A 22935-nucleotide genomic window follows, 5' to 3' on the forward strand; every position below is an offset into this window, starting at 1 on the left:
GAGAAATTCTGCTGATCATAAACTAAGGGACAAAACCAACCCAACCTACAATGCCCTTTGAACCAAACATAAAATGTTCCACAGCAGTTTTATACTCTTGAGGTGAGTCCCTAAGAGTCAAAGTGGTGCAGCTGGGATAGCAGCCAGCAAAAAAGAGAGACTGAACATATGTTTACAGAAAAAGCTTTCTGTGTGTATACATAATATATACAAGTATTTATATAAACATTGGTCTCTTAAGAAAGTAATTGGTCCATGGCTGAAAACACTGACCTGCCTTTGGGTTTACTGTAAGCAAGTAAAACTTACCATCTCCTGGAGTTTAGAACCATCTACACACACATCACTTCAAATTGCCACTTCTCCTCCATCACAATTCCTGAATGTCTATGTATTCCCAAGCTTTCCTATCATCAATTAACTCCCTTACATTTATGATTTCTGTCAGAGGTTAACTGGTGAGGTGCGACAGAATACTTTCCCTACTCTGCTTTTCGGGCATCTCTTCTCCCTTTGCCTGGTTTTCCCTCCCTTTGATGTCCTCCCATACCATGGTATGGGAGTGCCTTATGTGAAGAGTAGGACACTAATTTTCAGCACTGCAAGTGGGAATAAAGTTGAAGTTAGAGGCTACATTTCATTGGCAAAAACTTCTCTGAAGTGGTAAAAGAATATGAAACACTAAGTGAGGAACCAAGAAATCAATAAATGAACTGGATTTTCATGAATACAGTATTCTTCATGTAGTGTACTGCCTGGTAAAACTATTAAGCCTAGTTTATTACAGCAAAGTTTATAAGCTATGCATTTCAAAAGCCCTCCTATAAAATGTGGCAAGACAGTAGTTTAGCTATATATGACATCTCCAACTCAAAAAATAGCTCTCAATTGACTAGCAACTTTGCTGGATTATGATAGGGGACCGACTACTACCTGAAAAAGAAATACGCAATTTCAAATTCATAAATGAAATGCACATAGTGAGAGTTGTAGTTACAAATGTTCATTTCTCCAAAGACATATATGGACTGAATGAATCCTCAGCTATTTTTATATCGCCATTACTTTTACAGTATTTAGATAATTCTAGACATTGGCAGGCTATTCAACTGAACAGTTCGCTATTCAGTTCCTGCCAAGTTCCACAAGAATTCAGAGATCTAAGCACACATTTTTATTTATAATTATATACCACAAGTAAAAATAACTCCTCACTTAAAGAACATAATTCAAAAAAGCTCATTAACTGTCCTTACAAGGACAAGAGACTACTTTTTTCATACCAAAATTCTGTATGCAGTTGCACACAACATACAAACAGAATTGTTCAGTACACACCTCTGTTTGTGATGGGCATACTCAAATACTTACTTTGTAATGGTTTGTTCTTGCTCCAGGTACTTATCTTGCACACATTTTTCAAACATGGCCAAGGCGTGTTCACCTTTCCGCACACCATTTGGGAATTTTCGTTCCTTTGAAAAATCTGTTGATAAGAGTTCAGACTCTATTTCCTTTAGCAAATCCTCCTGTGAGGAAGTCTGGTGTATTGTGGAAATAAGCTTCTTCGTGCAGTCTGTGTCATAAGGGCTTTCCGAATAGATTTTATCGCTAGATTTCTTAACAAAGTCAGACTCCTCCTTTAGCTCCTGTAATATTTCCATTAACGATTGTTCTGTCTGATTAGTTTTTGGATCTTGTTGTTCAAATTCTTCACTAGATATATGTTCTGTTTTTGTGGAGCCTTCCACCTTTCCTTCAGAACAGGTATTGGCACAGCAGTCTGCCCCTCCACACTGCTGCTCCTGCCCTTCTGGCAGGGCCCCATTGCTGCTTATGCCAGTAACTGCTGAATCCTTGTCTAAGGGCAATAACCTCGATTGCCTTTCCAAGACACCAGCATCATCTCCAGCATAACCGATGTTTGAGCAGTCCTTCGTTCCAGATGTTCTATCAGACTTCTTGTTATCTAGGGACCTCGAAGAGGCGTCATCTGACAGATTGACTGGCTCCAGTGTGCTTTGCATTTCAGGTAAATATCCCTCCATCATTTTCCTTTGGAAATCTAGAAGTAGAATGCACATTAGACAACATATTATATTCAAAATCAAAATTAAAAGAGATTGAGAGAGGGGAAAGAAAGGCTACTGGAAAGTAACATTCAAAGGGCAAAAATATTTAGATACATAAGTGTTATGCAGAGTTTGTTGATGTTCCAGACTAACTTTTAAGTAAATGCTCCAGTACAAGTTTTTCTAAAATGTGAGAAATCAAGGACAGCAAACAGCAAGTAGTGGGACATAGATGCCAAGATAATTTTTAAAAGCAGAGCTTTTTAGAATTAATAATTATTTGAATCCACAAAAAGTCCAAGACATCACCTCTGAAAAACGTTCATACGTGAAAGAACAACAAAAATAACCTAGACCCTTACAGCTTTCATCTTCCTGTCTGAAAGCAGTAATTTGCCTTGACCTACTCATTTTTACAACACAGGGCAATTCCCTCACTGAGCCAGAATATGCAACTTCCTTACTGTCAAGCCCTCATGCACCACCCATACAGCAAAATGTATCTGTTCCCAGCAACCTAAAAGAAGAGGCTGGGGGTGAGACTCTTTTTTTCCCCATCCGCTTTCAAGCGGCTAAAATCCCTTGCTGGAAGAGCACAGATGGCCTGCGGAAGATCTACTCTCTCAAGAAGTAGCTTGCAGAGCAAACATTTGAGGAGTTGAAAAGCTATGAGGAAAGTGTTCTTCTAGAGGGACACCATATTGAGATCCAAATAGCCAGAACACTTATGGAAGAGCCTTGGTATAATTATAATGCTGTATCTTCTTTTTCAGGAATGCCAGATGGCCAGGTGTCTGTAAAGACTGCTGGCATTTTTAGCAAGCACAAGAAGCCCTTATCATATCATTTCCATTAGGAGATATTCATTACAGCAGTGATAACTTTTAGATGCAATCCTATCCCGATACTGGATAAATTAGACTATTTAATAACAAGGCAAATTTTTTGTTTATGAATTCAACTCCACTATTCCAACAATTATCTCAAAGGAAGCAGTAACCTTGCCATCTTGCAACACCAAGCTTGTTTTCATACTTGCTTGCTCATTTGTTTAGCTTTCTCTTACAGTCACACAGTGCGAGTCATTCAGCTACATGCTCCAGCCCCTGCACTTTGACTCAGTCTGAAAGGAAACCCTTTGCGCGGCTGAGCTTCACTCCTCAGAGTCCTGCCTTATTAACCAACACTGAGCACTGAAGCTTATATTGTTAGAATAGAGGGATATGTGAACCCCACCAGGTCTGTGGCTAATTGCTACCACTATCACCTTTCATTATTAACTATAAAAATCAGATAAGGAAAAAAGCAGCAGCCTCAGCCCAGCTGCTTCTATGTGGCAACACCATACAATGAAAAACCTACTGCTAGTATCCAAAACCAACAGTTGGGCTACAACTGCCAATCAATCAACAAGAGGAAAGCATAAGGAAAACAGAGTACAAGGCTGAAAGTATGAAAGGAAATATGTCACAACTAGACAACCATTACAAATTATCAAATGACAATTATACACTTAAGTAACAAGCAAACCATTTCTTTTTGGTTTCAAAGCAAAAAAAAACCAGAAAGCAAATAGTAAGGAAAGCTACAAATGAGAATGAACGTGAGAGTTTATATAGAATGTGAAACTTTTACAAGGAGTCCCCATTTTACAAACGGATGCCCTGTGTTACTAGTAAAATCTCCAATTCCCCTTCACATCAAAGGATTTATGTTTAGGTCAAGACTGGAGCCAACAAATCCATTCACTTGCTTCGTGCAGCCAAAACAACTGCTCTTTTGGTACCTATCTACTTTTTGATAACTTCTGCTAGAACTGAAATTTCACAATGTGCTACTGTTATTGTAAAATAAAACAAACAAAAGAAACCACCCCCACTGACTGTCTCAGTGTCAAGCAAAGAGAATGAATATAACTGCAAGAAAAAGCATTCAGTTTGATAGCAGCAGAACTTACTAGTTCCCGCTTAATTAAAAAGCTGTTAAAAAACCCCAATGTTTTGTGACTGGCGCATTTAACACAGTCAATAACTGGAAGATAACTTGCAAATTATGCATTTAAGAGGGAAGATAAATCCACCTTCTGGTTCCCTCTTGCCACAGGTATCTTACAATCTACACATCCAGCTGTAGAAAGAGACTGTATAGGTACAGAGCTGAGGAATAGGGGTTTTTTTGTACAGTGGTTACTCTAGTCTAAATTCTTGCTGACACTTTCTCTGGAATGATCAGAGGCATTTTTTTTTTTGGCTCATTTTAAGCCTTTTCTAAAGTACTTTCTAAAATGTTATAAAACCCAAAAAATGTGCAGCTGTTTGATGTATTACTGCTTTAAAGCCGCTCATCACTGCCCAGCTGCTGCAGTTCACCACTCTCACAAGAAAAGAAGTGGTAAAATCAGATCTGCCAATTTTCATGTTGTTACCACACCTAAAAATCCCCAGTTCAGTCAGCAAACTGGATGGTATTTATCTTCATACGAAAGCAACAAGGGAAAAAGGTACAGCCCCATCAAGACAGTACATTGGGAAGGATACTAAGCTTTCATCTCATTGTTTTACTTTCTTCTGTACATAATACTGTGAATTTGTATTAGAGAGAAAGATTCATCTATGTGCAAGCAAAAATACAATTATTTGCATAACTCAATTTGTTGCAGAGCAATAAAATGCCACTAACTCCACATCTATAATATCTCACACTTAGTATCAATCATAAATAAAGCAAAGGTTTTGTATTAAATACATGGGGAATTTGAATACTGACTATACAAATCAGTTAAAGCATGAAAAGTAAATTATGATGATTCAGTGTTCCCTGCAGACCTACTCTAATTTTCAGTGGTACCCAGAATCTAGTTTACCACATTAAGAAGGTTCACAGCCTTTCCAATTCCAATACACTGGATTTTAGCTCTATCTGCCCAGATTTATCTGAATCTGTTCACAACCAGAGCAGGTTTTTTTTCCTTACTGCCATTGGCTAGTACTAGTTTTCACGTTCTAAGTACTAACTTTTAAACAGAAATAAAACTTCATACTTTCATCATCGGATCATAATTTATCTTCGTATCAGAAATATCTCTACAAAGAAATAATGTGCAGCAACTATCAATGCAAGTTCATCTTGGTATTCAAGTGTCCCTTGAATATCCAAAGTTTGTTGTGCCTACCTCAGGCAACTGAATACAGCAGGTACCTCCTCCATAAGGCCAGAAACAGAAAACTAAAGAAAAGTTTGCTTTGTACGCAAAAGGTTTTGTGTCAAAGTAGCTTAAAATGATCAACACTGCCAGCATAGCAGTAGCTAGTTGAAATGAAACATGCCAGTATTTGACTGTTTCACATCAAGCACACAAATACAGCAAGTCCCACACTTGACAGCGGCTCCACATCTTTCCAGGTTTTATATCCATCTTCTATTATCCTACCCATCCTTATAAGTGCCTCTCTCAAAGTCAGGAAAGCAATAAGGCTATGGTATCACTCTTACAAAATACCGCACTCAGAAAATAGCTTACTGTCTCTTATGTTGTCTTCAAAAAGCACCAACAACAATCATAAAAGGCAAATTCTGATTCAAGCAGATCAACTTTTTTATGTAATGATATCTTGTTAATGCATCTGACAAGCCAATCACGGCAGGCCAGCATACAGTAAATTGAGTGATAGCAAAGTGCCAGGTGAGCACTGGCCGATCCTCTTGCGCTGTTTTGCTAAGCTTCTACCTTCAACCACTTGCTCTGCTCTTTCCCTCAGGGTCGACCATAATTTGAACAGTATGGCAGAAGTGTCTTGCTCCTCAGTCCCCTCCATTTGATGTTTTTTTCACCCTCATAGCGTATGTCCCTTCTGCTGCCTGTGCCACAGGAGAACGTAATCGCTACCAAATCAACTTAAAACAGGGTAGGAACTTCTCAAAGTACCACTTTGAGATCAGCCCAGCCCAAGCTTGCCTGCCCACATACCTCGAATAACAATCCGTCTTGTGAGACTGCCACACATCTAGTGTGGCATGTGGGAAGCTTTCTGTCACTGGCTTTATAACACTTCTGTTACTGCGACAGGACTCTTGGTACTCACACAACTGGTTTGACCAGCTCTCCTCCTTCTCTGCTTTACACCTCACGATTATTTTGACATTCTAACACACCTTCCCTGCATTCCAGCCCTATTCTAAAGCTGAGGAGACAGTCCTCTCTGTTTCCCCCCAGTGCAGTAACAGAAAGCATAGCAAGTGGAAACGCATTGATTCAAAACCTGGTGATGTGAGTAGCAGAGAATGAGGAACACAAGCACAGCTCAGCCAGGCTTCCTTTACAGCAACAATGGGCCCACAGGCCCAGTTTGCACAAGCAAACAAAACACCTCTCTGCATATATACATCAGAATATAGACAAGTTGCACCCTTCAGAAGCAAAACTATTTTTTTTTTAAAAAAAGACAGTTTTTCTCATCACAGATGTGTTCTTCAAAGAAGCAAGGAGCATGCATACTCTTCCTCATTATCTCACAGTAAGCACAAAAATTAAGTTTAAATCTGCAGCAGCACATATTATGTCCATTTTAAATACTACATTATTACTTGGAGAAGTAGCTTAACTGCAGCCACAGGACATACATTAAAGGCTAGTACCAGCAAGGGCTGTAATAATTTCTCATACCACTGCAACCGAGATGTGCTTCTCTGCTAAATTGCTGATAGCACAACTGACTGGAATCAAAAGCAGGGAGTGGAGAGCCTGTGGATACAGTGAGTGGACAGCATACCAACTTTTTAAGGCAGAAATGTCTCACAGGTATGTAAGGGAAAGCAAAGACTCAGGAAAGAGTATCTTTTTTCATTCACTTTCTGTGTAGAAACATCCTCTATTAACTGCTAATCAACTTACAAAAATAAGACCAAACGTGACAATCATTCATTTAAGCTCTTTAATGAAGCAGTAACATAAGTACTGATCACCTAGGGAGAACATTGAAAACTTTGATACACGGTCCTGTAACATGCCAAAAAAAAAAAAAATTCTGCTAGCAGTCATCCTAAGTGTTTGTTCAGCCCTGGCCTCAAGGGCTATTCTTAGATATGAAGCAACAAACAAAAAAAATCTCGCAGAATCATTGCATATAAAAAGGTAAAACCTGCAGATGAATAAAATATACAAGCTACTGCAATTTATCTGGGTATTCACATTCTATTACCTGCAAGTTAATCTATCTCAAGGTTTAAAAATACTTAAAAATTAAGTCAAATAATGTCAAAAAGTAAAAAACTTAGCCATTTTAACAGTACAGATCTGCTTTGCAAACTACCAGTAAGTCAGACAAAGGTCTTAACTTGTTCTACTAAATCAATCTGCTAAGTGGACAAGTCAAGTAACTTTTTCTTATGTAAGATTTGCTCTCACTCTTGCAAGCTGAGTGTGTACCATGCTACATCATGTTAGATGGATTTCTGGAACAAAAAAAAACCTCTAATAATGGTACTACATTATTGCTATGACAATTGTGGTAATTACATACTCGTTTATAATTTAATTTTACAGTGAAATTAAAATAAAATTTCCAGAAGAGCCATTGATATCATGTTTGAACACTAATTTGACTGTTTATTAATCCAAGATTTATTAAACTGCATAAAATAACTGTATAAAAAAGTATGTGATCAGACATTTAGTTCCTGGACTAAAACCATAGCAATTACCTGCAGAAATAAAAAGCCAATGAACAGCTAGAAGACACACACCACTAATTTTAAAAGGTCCTCCAATTCAAATTCTGATTTTAATACAACTATACATTCTGATAAATTAGGCTATGAGAATAAATTTTCACATGCAGTAACAAAGTAAATTTAATTATTCTTGTTTTAGCATCACTCTTCCAAGTATACTGTTAAACATGACATCAAACACACAGACGCCAGAACAGGAGCCAGCAAGGGACAGCTTCTACAGGTATAACTCTAGAAAGAAGATTACAAATAAAAAAAATATTTCAAGCAGTATCTACACTGAACCACCACACTAACTCCTCTATTCAACTCCACTGAAAGAGCGCTTTGTTTGAAAATTTAAGAACTCTGTAGTTTCCTGTATTAGCAGACAGCTAAGACGTACCATTTTGATGTTAAAATTTAAACCCTTTCTGCCTCCCTCTCTCTTCTTTTCTTCCCCCTCTTCCTGCCTGTTACTCGCTATAAAGTGAAAGAAAATGCAATAAAGATGGAAGACAGATGGAGGGGGAAAAAAGGGAGTATCAAAGTTATTCCTTTCCATACATGCTTTGGCAGTAAATTCTCACTTCAGAATCCATTCACTGGCATGGAAAAAAGCAGTTTCTCTAACAGTCAATCCTCCTCTTTCCCCTGCCGAGAAGTACATACACTCTTACTTTTTAAGGAAGCTGCTGACACTTTCATCCCTTGGCTGTCCATCAGGTTATCCACTATACCAGCTGAAAATCTTCCCCTCTATTCCAGTACTGCTAATTCCCAGTCACTAGAAGGTAATTCACGATGAAAGCAATTCCCTGTATGCTTCCTACTGTGTCCACAGATCTAATTAGGAACACAGTCTTTCCCCGCTATAGCCTGCTACTCTGTTATTATAGGCATGCACTGAGAATCTGGTGTATTTTAATTCAATATTATGCCATTTCAAACTGCCTGTCTTTTCAATCTTCTTATGGAGCACAAATGTGATTCCTTTAAATCCCTGACTACAAAGGACTTTCCTAAGCAGATGCACTATTAATGCTAGCATTTAATTTCATAAAAAAAGATAGCTTTGACCCAAGCTATCTACACTTACATTGTAGATAGTCGAGAAGGAGGAAATGACTTTGTTTCAGCTAATTTCAAAACACATGAGATTACATCTAAAGAAACATATTAAATGACAACTATAGGAAGCATTTTCTGAAGTGTGGCTGCCAGGAAGAATTCACTACCACAAAGGAAAAAAAGAAAGTGTCTTGTCACCTAGTAACAATCACAACGGGGCTCTTTCACAACAAACTGATTAAAGAATGACAGAAGCGTGTGCCTGGGGTGGTTCTGTAAGCAAACAGACCGACAGTCGAGGTCTCAAGATATATCATTGCTATAAGAGAAAAAAAAAATACATTTAAGCTACAAAGCTTAAGCAAACTGTAGAGAAAGGGGCAATACAGGGAAGAAGGGACTAATGCTTGACAGGTGTGTACATACACAAAAACTTGCTCAAACCACGGTGGATTTTTGAAAGAAAGAGAATGGTGCTGAGATAAGTGACTATGAGACACAAAACCTTCTGAAAGGGGAGTAACAACAAGAAGTTAATACAGTAAATACAGTTCACTAGACACCAGACATATTCAGCCATGCATTACACAATACAATGAGCAGTAGCAGTCAGCTGCTTTCAACAAGAAAGAGTTTTGCATCGTATTTGGGTAGATATTTTTTGCTCATAGCTGTGCTCCTAAGAGAGGCCTTCTACCAGAGTCGCGAAGAGCGAATCATCTACTCTCCAAAGAAGTATACATGCAACTCACAAAACAGTGAAAACACAGCTCTCACACCATCAGCTAAGACCATTTATGCTCTTCACCTCCAGATATGTAAAAAGCATCCAGACACGTTTTATTGGGTATGAAACAAGCTCATTTTTATATAGAAGTACAATGTAAATTTATGAAGCCATCCTCTTTCCCCTTCCATTTCATATCTGTCACAGCAGAACACTCAAATTTCCTTTAAGTAACAGGCCAAAGTCCCAAGATGACCCAAAGCTGCAATACAGATATGACACATTTCATAGAGTGGGTGGGGGACAAGGAAAGCAGTGACGAAGCGCTCCATGGCTCATGGGCAGATGACCGCAACAGTCAGCAGTGTCCTAAGTACCATGACAAGGCCAGACAAGCAGGTAAGTGACAAAAATCTGGTGACATCAACACAAGCAGCTTGAGATCCCAGAAGTCCCTACGACTCCTATATGGATGCCACCTCAGTACTCATAGTTGCACTGCCACTGCAGTCTGTGCTGTAAACTTACTAAGGAAACACTGCATACCTCTAAAGTCCATATGTTTAGAGGAAAACCTACCTAGAAAACAAGCTCCTTGCGTAAGAGCAATTCTCTTCACATTGTAATTTGAGATCTTTATTTCCTGTTTCTTTCTCAAATTGCACCAGATCAATAACTCCCAAAATTGCTGCTGTTACTCTTTATTTTGCTTTTCAAGATGGTATGTTCTCAATATATGCTCCACTGGAAATTCATCATAAAAATCTAAACAAACACCCTTAAGCAGTAGTCTCTTCAAATGCCCTGTAATACTCACTAACCTTCCATATTGGTTCTGGTTTCTGAACTCCTGGTAAACTAAAGTAAATTAAACTTCATTTATCTTTTTTTACCATGCAATTCAGGTTTATTGTGCAGCTTGCCTTGCCAGTTACTGGGGGAAAGGATAATATATGTCCGTTGGTCACCCTCTTAGGAAGATAGCTAGAAAAGAGGTTTACTCTTAACATCCTCAACTGGCCCAGCGAAAGCAAATCACTACTTCTTTTGCCTAGTACTAGGCCAGAAGATTTGGGCAGTGCTATGTAACTCGACCTGCTGTCTATCCCAGGTGCTGTGCTACTGTTCTTTGTACCAGATTCCAACTTATTTTACAAAGATATCTGTTCCTCCACATCCTCTCCAATTCAACCAAAAACCACTCATTTGATCTATGGGTTCAAACAGGTGGGGTTTTTTGGATTTTTTTTTTTGCTATCAGATCCCAGTGTTATGGGAGCGAGTGAGGAAAGAATAGCTTCATTTTGATACTGGAGGTGCCAGATGTAGACACTTACAAATCACTCCAGTTTTAGCAAAGCTGAATTTAGGAAAGCAGACATACAGCTTGCCTACATATTTAGAAAGTTATGGTTTTTATCTCTGCATAACCCAGGTGCATAGAGGAACAGAAAATTCTATACCCCAGTTAAACCAACTAGAAACGTCACGCTTTCATGATGACTGTGCTGTTTGTTCACCTGCAGTTTTTCAGACAGCAAAATCAGCACTGAAGCACCTGAAACTGTAGCTAGTCTAAACAGATACCAGAAACTGTTTCCTCTATTTCCATTATTCTAGCTTTCTAATAGCTCTGCAAACAGCTACAGGTCTGTTCATTGATATACGTTAATTCTAAAGGTAGAAATACTATCAGCTTAATTCTGCAACCAACCTTTTCAAAGTTGATCCAACAATAAAAATTATAATTAAAAAACAATAAATACACACACACAAAAAGACTACTAAATACATCCAAACTAACCAGTAAATCTAGAATTGGAGAGTTTAGAAGAGAGAGTTTTTAAAAAAATTAAAAGCACTAGCCTCACGGAATTACAGCTGACAAAGAAAACATTGATTTTTATTTCTGAGTCATCCAATAGTAAATTAAAATGCTGTCATGTAAATTTCCAAGAGGAAACTGCATGCATTTTACAGCTATTTTTAAGAGTCACACTTACACCTCAAGTCACACTGTAATACACTTTCCCATTACTCCAGCCCTCCAACTGCCAATTAAAGCTCTCAGCAACCCGCCCAGCCACACTTGCTGACACACACTGCTCTCCTGGACCCAACTGCAACTGAAACTTCCATCATGCGTCTTTACACCGTTCCACATCTCAACCTGAAAAGCACCGAGCAGCAGAAGCTCTCCTTTAGCAAATACACAAGTTGAAAATGAGCTGGAACTTCAGCTCTTTTTGCTGGGATGGAATCTAACATTCACTTTGCGTACACGTGAGGACTGACTTTTAATTCAGTAATACTGAGGAGTATGTTTCAAAACATGCCTTTTTTCTGACATGATTTTCAAAAATTCTTATAAAGAAAGATCAGCAATGTCCTAAATCTATTCTGAGATAGCAGGTTCACACTCTGTCCTTGGAAATTGTGATTCAACAGTAACTGTGATTTTAAAAACAAGTAATACAACGTTATAACTTACATGCAAATACATAATCAATCCGTACTCCACCATTTAAACAACTCTGCTTCCTATTCACTCATGTTAAGCACATGTAACATCAAATTCCAATCCACAGATTGATTTTTACAAGTCATTCATTATACTCAAGCGGAATACCGACTCAGAAGTACCTCTCCATGTAATCAGCTTCTAAAGCTCATGAAGCAATGACAACTACGTAACTTTAACAAAACCACATTGACCATTTATACTTCAATAATGCGCTGGCTCTTTCCCCAGTCACTGCAGTATACACTAAAGGCTCTGGTAAAGAGATTTTTTTATATTGCCTTACATTTCAACTCATGCATCTATGAAATGAAGTGACATATGACTGAAGTTTCAACGGTTAAAAGGTTTTTGCTCTGATGTTGTTCACAAAACCTGCAGCAAAAGCAAAAACTGCACATCAGCACCACTTGAATAGTTCAGTTACAGAACTACTTCCTTCTTGCAGGTTCCTGGGCAACAAAAAGACAAGAGTCCAAGTGATTTAGCCAGTCCTAAATTGCAAATCTGAGTGTTAACATGAGATGCAATATAACCCAGTGTAATGCTGGAGATGAACTTTACTTCAAAGAGTTAATTAGGATTTGTTGGCTGAAGAATACTGAAGAGAAAAATAACTAAAGTTTTCCTGACAAGTCCAACATGCATAAAGCAACCAGCAACCAAAGTAAGGCTTAAAGAAGTCACATGCAAAAGAATTTCACAAATGCCATAGCATTTATTAGGAAGACTGTAATTTCTTTGTCTGAAGAGTTTGTTCCATAAAAGACTATTCCTCTCCTTTAAATATCACGCTACAAAATATTCTATTCAAAACAATCTTATATGAATAGAATAATAATTTTTCTATTATCTTTAAACAGATCATCCTAAGACAGAGACATTAACAACCAGACAACTGTTAGAATCACAGGAACCACCACTTCCTCTCAACTCACGTTTAATTCCCAACTTACTACACTAGGGTAAGGGACAAAGCTGTAGGATGGCTTACATGCTATCATATGTACAATGACACTCCAACAAGACTTCTAACAAAATAATTGATTTTGAAGACATCATTGTTTTCTTACAGTTGCGTTGTTCATCATAAAATCCAAGATGCATCTCTTCAAGAACTTTTCATATCTTTACTAGACAATCATCGTTATTTGAGCAAACTAAAATGCTTTTTCCAAGTCAGTGCAAACCTGTCATTGCATCAGAACTCCTGCTAAAAATCTTACATGACAATAAGAATAAAAGTAAAATAGAAGAGAAATCTAACAGTTTGTGTTAGCACTTAGCTGTAGCGCAATCCCAATAATACTTTAACCTAAACTAATCTGAACACACCTTTCTACTGTGCTTGTTGGGTGAGGGATTTTTGTTTCTTTTTCTAAAGCAAAATACACTCAACTACTGTCTACTACTCATCACAATGGCTAGCAAAACAAGCTTTCCTGTCGTTTCCAATTAATACCCAACTTATTTGTATTTTGCATAATACCTTTCCTAACAGCTCCATCACAAATTACTTTCCCAGACTAAGCGTTATACCACCAGATAACACTGCAAAAGATGGAAACTCAAATCCTAGAGATAATTCTGTTTTCAACTGAAGTTTATAAACAAATGAGGATTCAGCTAAAGAAGTCCTGTTCTACATAAGACCCGAGAAGCAGCTCTACTGTATACCAGCTGTGTAGAGGGAAAAATCGAAGTTTTCAAGTAAATAAAAAGGGACTGGGATAGAAAGGTCCATAAAGCCAGATATTTTACATTACCTAGCATGAGATGCATCAATAAGAAGCCAGAAGGACTGTTTGAAATGCACTGGGTTACATCTCCACATCAGAGCAGCAAGCCACTCAATTTCGGAAGTGATGAAACACAATAAAAGGAGACAAACTGGACTGAAAAGTGTCACAACATCTGAGAAAAAGTCAGAAAAAGAACAGCTTAAGAGATGAAGTTGATCACCACTGCCTGTATTCCATGCAAAACAGACAGAAGGTGGCCATGAGGTCTCATACACTGTTGGCCTTCCTGTATGTACAGATCACATACACAGGAAACAAAAGAAACACACTCGAGTCCCACCTACACTAGGTGTCCCAATATTAATTTGCTTTTGCCCAAGACCGAATACAAGATACTGCTCTAATTGAGAGAAAATATTATTGAGATATCACCTAGTATTGCTGAGAAGGAAGATGCAACATAACATGATCCCATCTATGCAGAAAAGCTAGAGGACTGCTACACAAGATAGGACATCCGTGACTCACAGTACAAGTGGTAAAGCTGGCCGTGTACTGGGACACCGAGTCCTCCCCAGCCCAGGCATAACTTGACACAGCTCCCTTGATTCAGCTCACACAAAGACTTCTTTTGATGCACATGCCTGAAGGGAGGGAAGTGTAACAGTGCATATACACAGTGGGTACTCTCAGGATTTCCTTGCTTTTACCAGTTTAATACTTCATCTCAATTATTTCTCTCTTTTTTTAATCTGACTTTATATAAACACAAATTGCATAGCTCCACAGCAGTGCCAAGCTGCAAAGCTCAGCACTTCTATCAATTCTTTTCACATGAGCCAAGTACTTTAGAAGACAAGGTTTACTCAAACTTTATCTTTGTTTAAGTCACAAGTTCGAAAGTTGAGCAATATTGTATTAATTCCTTCAAGGCATCACTAGGTTTTCCACCAATCTCATGCAAGCGGTTAATATTATGGTCACATTAACTCCACATATGGAGTCAAGTAATAGCACAACTCCAAAACAGAGTTCATCAGTTAAGGTTTAACAAGTGGGACTGGACTTGTTCCCATCACAACACAAGTCATGAGGTACACCTTGAGTGTTATTTTTGTCATACTAGTCCCAAGGTTGGAAGCTCATGTCTCAGGGGAAAACAATACTGTAGCAATGGCATCCTTTTATTGTGAACTTCAAATGAGACTTGGATACTTAAGGGTTTGCACACAGACTTGTAATCTTCTGTTAGTAGAGTGTCTTCACAGACAGAAGAACTCTTACTCTCCTAAGCAAACCAGCCTCTCCTTCAGCAACCAATGCAATGCCAGCAACAGCATTATTGTAACCTTTCAGGATTTTTGGCATCATGCCTTCAGTTCCACTTACAACAAGGCTAGTACCAGCCACCTAGTCACTACCACTACCTTGTTTGCATTCACGTTCTGACTCTGATAACATCACCTGTGCAAAGAAGAGTATTTTAAGGGAGGAGAAGAAATCAAGTTTATGAGCAAGTTCACAACCTGGACAAAGTATACATTGTATGACAGGTCTTCTTCTCCACTTGTAATCAATTCATTCACACTATAAAAGTTAGAGCACTGTCAGACCTTCTTACAAAACTGTAGTGTCATGCTATCGGTAAGACACAGGTCTTAGCATATTCGGCACTGAAGATCCCAGCATATTTGCTATCAATGGCTGTTTTCAAATGTTGTCTCCAGAACATGCAACAGGGTTATGAAATTTCAACTGTGGCATTACTGTCTGCACGATCACTGCATACTGAAAAACATAATTCAGGAGGATGGTAAGGCTCTACTGCTTTCAAATCTGATTTTCCTACAGTTTCTCCAGTATCCCTGGAAACAAACAAGCGAAAAAACTTCAACCCCTTAAGGATTTGAATGAGTCAACTGTAAGCTCTACAGAAGACTAACTTCTGCTAATTAATATAACAGGTAGTATTATATACAATATTATTACATTTCAAAAAATCAGTATTCCAGGTACTTCTCGAAATTGGGGTTGTGATTTTCTCCTCTCTTCTGACATCAATTTGTTTCTGATGAGATTTTTTTTTCACCCTCAATTTTAGGCAGTAGAGTCTTGGTCTATGACTTGAATAAAAGAATTACTCACAAGGCTTTCCAATATTGCTTTTGGCAACAGGAGAATAAGTTCAGAACAAACCAACCTAGAACTAAGTACAGGATATTGCCCACTGGAGCCCACACGTTAACAAAAGTTGCCGACTACTGATTTAATGTATTTCTCCTGCTTTTTTCCATAGTTCTTTAAAAAACAGCTTCAGGAAATTCACTATTAGCCTTGGGTAACGATAAGCAACATAGGTGCTAGTTAGGACCAAAGAAACCACTCTCTGTATTTGGTTCCTCACTCGTTTTCTCAACACTTTGAAACAGTGAACCTCACAATACCAATAAACATCTGTCAACAACCCCAAATCAAGTCTTACAAAACAACAGAAAATACTGTTTTAAAGCCAAGTCAAACACAGGTGATTGAAGAATTTCAGAAAAAGAAGCGGACTCAAAGGCAATACAGCAAGTTTACTTTTTTTTCCCCCCCATCTTCAGACTTTCAGTTTCTCATACTTCTAGAGCTTAGCAATGTCCTCCTAAAGTCAATGGCAACATAAGCATTCATAGCAGCCAGTTATGGCATTTCCTTATCAATATAAAAATGCAGCTGTGGCTCATGCTGTTTCAACAATGTCCTTATACAACAAAACATACTGGGACACCTGTCACATATGCTTCTTTTGGTGTAGTCCGCTTGCAACATTTTAGCTTCTGAAAAGCAGTTTTACAAGAAAATAAAGCAAATTAGCAATAAAGCCAGACTACCATATTTCTAAACTTACACAGAGATTTCAGTTCCGCAAGAGATCCTCTCCTGGTCTGCACAGAGTCTCACGGGAAATACACACATACCTGACTCACCTGCGCAGAATATTTTCCAGGAAAAGAGACAACAGCTGCAAGCCTACATCATAATCATCTCGCTAAAGTTGCAGTAAAGCTTCCTGCTTTCAAACCTAGAAGGGCAGGCAGCTTTTGCAAATACCATCTGCGAAAACAAGGACACGTACTGTACCGCAACACTGCAGCCGGCTCGAAAGAATAACCTTCACACAGGTGTAACAGTTGCTGGGTTTTGTTATCTAATTATTTAACCATATAGTGAAACCAACACACAACTAGCGAAACAGGACAACCTAATTAATAATGCGGAGAAGAAAGCTGGCAAGAAACAAAGAGACTACGAGCCAACGCAGGAGCCGGAGCCACCCTCTCGAGAGCTCCTGACTCAGAAGGCGCTGCTAAGGCAGGACTTTACCCCCTCCTGTCCCTTCGCCCCTCTCCTCCCTGCGGAACCGGAGCCTCACCCACGGACCCGGCGCGACCGCCGTCCGCCAAGTGCCCCGACCCGCACCCGCGGATCCCCTCGCACCGGTCCCCGCGGCGCCAGGGCACCGGGGGGAAGGCACCCGGGGGAAGGCAGCCTCCCGCCGCCCCCGCGGCCACGTCCCCCGAGGTTTACCGCCCGCTGACTCCGGCACGCCGCGGGAGGCGGCCGAGCCGGGTCGCTGGCACCGCCGCCGCCCCCCGAGCCCGCCAGGGAGCGCCAAGCCGTCCTGCCTCGCCCCGGGCCCCTCGGCCGTGGGGGGCCCCGCGCCGCCCCCTCAGGGAACCCGGCAGCACCTGCGGGGCTGCAGGGCGCCGGTAGAAAGCACCCACCCGCCTTCCTGCCCGCCCTCCGGCGCGGACCCCTCACCCGCTCGCTACGAGGCCGCCGGGGAAGGCGACAGCTCCCCCATGGCGTCTATAAGCCCCGCCGGCCGCCACTGTCCCGGCCAGCTGACACATCAACAAAGATGGCGGCGGCGGGCCGCCCTCCAGCCCGGGGGCGGGGACAGCGGGGCGGCCCGCCCGCAACGGGCGGGGCCGGGGAGAGCCCGGCCGGGGCTGCGTCGCCCGCGGACCGGGAGGGGCGGGCTGTTATAGGCGTGCCGCTCCAAACGGGCGTTCACGTCAGCTACCCGGGCGAGCACGATTTTTTTTTCCTGCAGGTCTCACCCTTGCTGGCTCTTCAGAGGAAATCCCCCCACGTGTGCACGGTGAGGGCGGTCACGCACCGGAGCCGGTGGCCCAGCCGGGCCGGGCCATCTCCGTCCCTGGTCGTACCCGAGAGCCGTCCGGACGCTGCCCACCCGGCGGGCACGGCCCGCCCGCGCTGGCTGCCGGAAGCGCACGGACAGAGCGAGGGGAAGGAACCGGGACAGCAGCTGAAGGTGCCGATGGCTGCAGGCGCTGAAGCTGCTGAACCTCACACCTTAGATCACTTACAGCGTCTGTATAAATATTATTTCGATCAGGAGTTGCGCTTTTTTGTCTCTTCTCATTTAAACATACTACCTTTCCGGGTCTCGTGTCGGCATTGCACAGTGCCCCCCAAGACCGTAGCCCTGAGAAGCTGCCATACAGGAGGAGTTCTTCACCCCAGCGTTTTTTAGAGAGATACTTACAAAGATACCTCCGCTCTTCCCAAGATTGGTGCACAATGACTGATAGAGTCTCTTCTTCCCTAAATAAACAGCTCGTTTACTTGAAAACCTCATTTTCCAGAACCAACCCCTACAGAGGCAAAAGCCTCTGCACCCACACGCCATGTGAGAGTAAATCCAGTGATAGTAATAAATAGCAGCTTCAAGTTAACGCCTGCCGGTACTTTATTCCTTATTCTGACAGGATAAAAAAAAAAAATTGTGAAAAATTTGCTGGGCATCAAAAATATGAAGTATGTTTCAGTGCTGGGAGCAGCAATTTCTCCATGGAACACAAAGATTTTTGGAATCCAGAGCACTACATAAATGGCACATTATATACTGCATTTATTTAATAAAAAAAAACTGAAAAAACTACCTTAGCAGACAAGCTGTTAAGTAAAAATAGGTGCACTCGCTATAGCAGATCAGCTAAAGTAGGTAATGGCAGCTTACCCGCAGGAACTTCTCAAACATAACAATAGAAAAGCACATTAAAATCATTGAATAATTTGGGTTGGAAGGGACCTCAGGAGCAAATTTAGTCCAATCACCTGCTCATGGCAGTGCTAACTCTGATGTTAGATCAGATTGCTCCTTTATTTTGGCTAATTTACTTTTATATATATAAAACTAGACACATACCTATAAACTTTACATAAAACCCAGCAATTATTTTTTCCAGTTCATATCTTGGATGACTTTGAAAATACAATGTGCTGCATAAGTTTACTTACAAACATTAATTGGGAGTGTTATTTCAGACGAAGTTATTTTTCTCCTTATTCTTTACAAGTAATTGGAATTTCAAAATCATAGATGCAAATTTCAGGGTCCTAGAAAATGCTCCTTGAAATCTTTTTACAGATCCTAAAAACAGCACTGGGATCTTAGAGAAAATCAATCTGCACACCATTCAGAGCTGCCATAACCATATACCTTTACATTTTCATTATTTTAGGAAAGATAATACTGCTTCAGGTAATTAAACATTAATATCCTAACCATCACCTCTAAAGCAGTGAAGGAGTCAGATGAAGGTTTATGTCTTTAAAAACATTATTTAGGTCAAAGCATAATCTGGAGTAGGTTGCAGAGAGAACTCATGGTCTCAGCTTTAACCTCCAAATAATATTTTGAAGGCAAACATCTGGCCATTCCTTTGCTCATAATATGCTGTGCATTCCATATTGCTAAAAATACATTAAAAAACAGGTACAGACTAGAGATAAGCAAAAAATGTCCATTTTCAGAAAGCAGTGCCATGCAACACTCACTTGCTAATTGCCAGGCAGCCCAAGTCTAAGTTTTGCTTTCAGAAATACTTCTTTGCCACTCCTACTCCTGTTCTGCAGCTGAGCAGCAAAGCTCACACAGCCTGGCTGCTCTGCAACACAGTCACTTCAGTGCCCAAATGCTTCTTATTTGGTCTTCTCTTCTAGTTATTATAAGGCAACTGTAGAGACACCAGTGTACTTCGGCCCCAGTACTTCCAAGATTTATGCTTCTGCTTTGCTGTACGCTTTGTCCGCAGTCCCACTGACATTAATCGTGTGTGGCTTATTGTGTCTCACCAGACCTGGCAGAATTTCATCTGATTTTCAGCTTTTATTCTGGACATTTTTTTTAGTAGGACTGAAATCAGGTTAAGAAAACTGAGCCTGGTTAAGAAAATTGAGCCTGGTTAGCCTCTTCCTTAAAGGCAGGCAAAAAGGATTTTTTTGTACTCAGCTGGACTCCCCAGGGCTCTAGTCACAGCACTGATGCTCAGACAGTTCTGCCTCTCATAGTACCTGTGCTTAGGCCAAATTTTAATCTGAACAGTATTTTGTCCCCAGGAGGCAGCCACAGATACTCAGGAAATAACGACAGCACATTGAGAGAGCCCCTTCCCCAAACCATCCGCACTCATATTAAATAAGAATGACTGAATTAGCATAACTCTCAGCCAGACACAGCTCTCATTTGGCATGTACAAATGCTGAGGAAGACAACTTCTGAAATACAGACAGTCATACACAACAGCCTTCTCTTCTGGTGCAGACATAAGCTCTGCATTGCAGAGGCAGAAGCAGAATTTGGCTTGTATTCTAAAAAGGTTGTAGTTCTGGCTTTTGGCTCATGTGTTGTTATCTAAGAAAAAGTAAAATAAGTATTCATGTAATTGCTCAGTTTCCAGGTGACGTTTATTAATTATGCATAGCATTCTTACAGCTTTGCCCACTGGACCTTACAGTCCTATGCTTTCTCCTTCCACTTAAGAAGTGTTAGCATCTCCACTTTAAGGGAGAACAACAAGGCAGCTGAAACAGCAGATGTGCTGAACACCCCACACTCCTCTGGGACCAGTGGTGCTGGAAGGCCATGGCTGGCATTGCTGAGGAGGAGCTGGGAGCAGAGTCCAGGCTGCCTGACTCCCATCCCTTGCTTTCATCAGAAGGCTGGTCTGTTATAATGTAATTACTGCGGGCTGATTTGATTCCTGCATTTCACATCACGACAAGATTACATAAAGAGTTATTATTTTCTTCATTAGGAATCGCTTTCATTGTCCAACTATTTTATTCTAGGCCAGTATGGTTTGCCAGGGGTCTTCAGGGAGCACCATCCACGAAGCCCCAGGAGCCTATCTTCCCTCCCTGTGTCAGGCAGGGACAGCAGCACTGCTGAAGCCACAGTCCTGGTGTTAGGGCCTTGCAACCACTGTTGTGTCTGATCTATGCACGGTATAGTTAAATCCTAAGTGTGACTGTGATTATACAAGTGCGCTGAGTAAGTCATACCTGGAACAACCTATTTTCATTATGTTGTTTGGACTGTCCTTTGCTCAGCATGTAGCACGGTGGTGTCCCAGCTAGTTACTAGGCACTTAGATCCTACAAATTAGAGCTAATGACACATTAGTACAGTCATTACAGAACCTACACGTAGGCAACCCCAAAGCTCTCGATAAAAATTGCAGGTAAGCCACATCAACCTCCTGCAGCTCCTGTGATGTTGTTCCTGATCAGCCTCCATGCTAACAGCACTCTTCTCAGTTACCTCTGACACTCCTTTGCATTTATCTTTTTCCAAGGCTACAGCCAGACCTGTTATTTTTTCTTTTTATAATTAATTTTCCTGCTGTCATTTCCTGCCCTTTCTTGTTGCAGTATCCTGAGGCATGGAAAGCTCCAAATGACTGACATTTAAAAAACAAAAACAATGAAAACAACACTTGCCCTGTCTCAATCATTCTTTGCAGCTTCTAACCACAAGAAAACTTTGTGCCAGTTCACATGCTGATAAAGTTCTGTCTCCAGTGGGATACTTGATTTTCCTTTTCATTGCATCCTGTCAATACACTTCCAGCGCAGTCTGTAGTGTTAATTAGCGTCATTTCAAAAGACTGTTCAGACAGGCAGCATTGTTTTGATTCAGCAGGCCTTGGGGACCAAAATGGCTAGCCAGCTAAATGTACTAGAAACGTGGGTATTTTAAGTCACAAAGATAGTCTGTTTTATTTTTTTGAGAGAGAGAGGTTTGAATGACAGAGAAGTATTTCTTAATGCCTCACTGGTATTCGTGCTTCTTAGGCACGAGGATTATTGGGCTAATCTCGCGGACAGAGGAACAAGCAGCAGGGAGGTAACGGAGGCTGTAGGATCATAATTGCCTTGTCTCCCTGCAACCTCGTGTGGGCAACTGTGCCTACGCTGATATGCAATGCTGAGCAATTTGGCAGATAGATTTCCTGAAATCCCACCTAACCCCTACCTGATTTCCCGTCTTGCTTTCAGAGCAGCCTCCGATACAGTCAGCTTCTACTCAGATTGCAGCTGAGGGCAGGAACTCCACTGGAGCCAGGAAGGGTCTTTCCTCTGGCTTTGGTAGGTAGTATCTAAACTACCTAAAAAAAACCCTCCGCAAACCTTTGATGTGTTGTTCCATTTTCTTCTGAGAATGCTTAGCAGCAAACAGTAGTTTGGCAGACAGGATCCTAGACTTAAACACAGAAGATTTCGACAGAAATACCATCACAGTCAGACTTCAAATGACTTGAAGGCAAAATAGCTGTGTGTCAGTTTTTTTCTCTATGAACAGAGATAATTATTCCCTGCCCCATAAAACTTGTAACAATAAAATCCGTCATGGATTTTATACACTTTATTATCAAGTACAATAGTGTAGGCACTAAAATAGACCAGATTCATTTATTTCTGGTGAAAGTTTAATTGCACAGCACTAGGAACACCTGAGAGTATCTCTAAGTAGTAGCATAACTCACCAGCATTAAGGATGAAGTCTGTTTTCCAGGTAGAGACATGAAACTGGGAAACAAAAGAAAAGGGGAAAACACCTTGTATATAAATGAACGAGGAGAAAGGTCAAATGAAAGCAGAGAACAGGCTGGAAAAGGAAGATGAAGTGGTGTATTTTCTAGGCTGCAGGGCAAAATTCCAGTATTTTAAAACACAAATGCATCCATTTGATGTATCAAATTTCATCATTCTTGCACAGATCTTAAAGCCACCTTCTGA

At 40.6% G+C, this 22935-nt stretch overlaps 1 protein-coding gene across 3 annotated transcripts in view; it reads right to left on the bottom strand.

Annotated features, from left to right (window-relative positions):
- CCDC186 (coiled-coil domain containing 186) overlaps nucleotides 1-17765 on the bottom strand; it is a 33812-nt gene extending 16047 nt beyond the window's left edge. Inside the window, exons 1-3 of one of the 3 annotated variants that reach the window (XM_086751887.1) lie at nucleotides 17647-17725; nucleotides 14371-14486; nucleotides 1372-2065 (exon numbers count right to left, since the gene is read on the bottom strand). In XM_086751887.1, coding sequence (XP_086608013.1) covers nucleotides 1372-2051 — 680 coding nt within the window. In that variant the 5' untranslated portion in view covers nucleotides 2052-2065; nucleotides 14371-14486; nucleotides 17647-17725. Of the gene's footprint in view, nucleotides 1-1371; nucleotides 2066-14370; nucleotides 14487-17609 lie in introns of all 3 variants that reach the window. The other 2 variants (XM_086751889.1, XM_086751890.1) reach the window with 2 other exon arrangements.
- Nucleotides 17766-22935: the final 5170 nt, after the last annotated feature.

This window comes from Chlamydotis macqueenii, chromosome 7 (assembly GCF_036417535.1).
Source record: "Chlamydotis macqueenii isolate bChlMac1 chromosome 7, bChlMac1.mat, whole genome shotgun sequence".
Taxonomy (NCBI): domain Eukaryota; kingdom Metazoa; phylum Chordata; class Aves; order Otidiformes; family Otididae; genus Chlamydotis; species Chlamydotis macqueenii.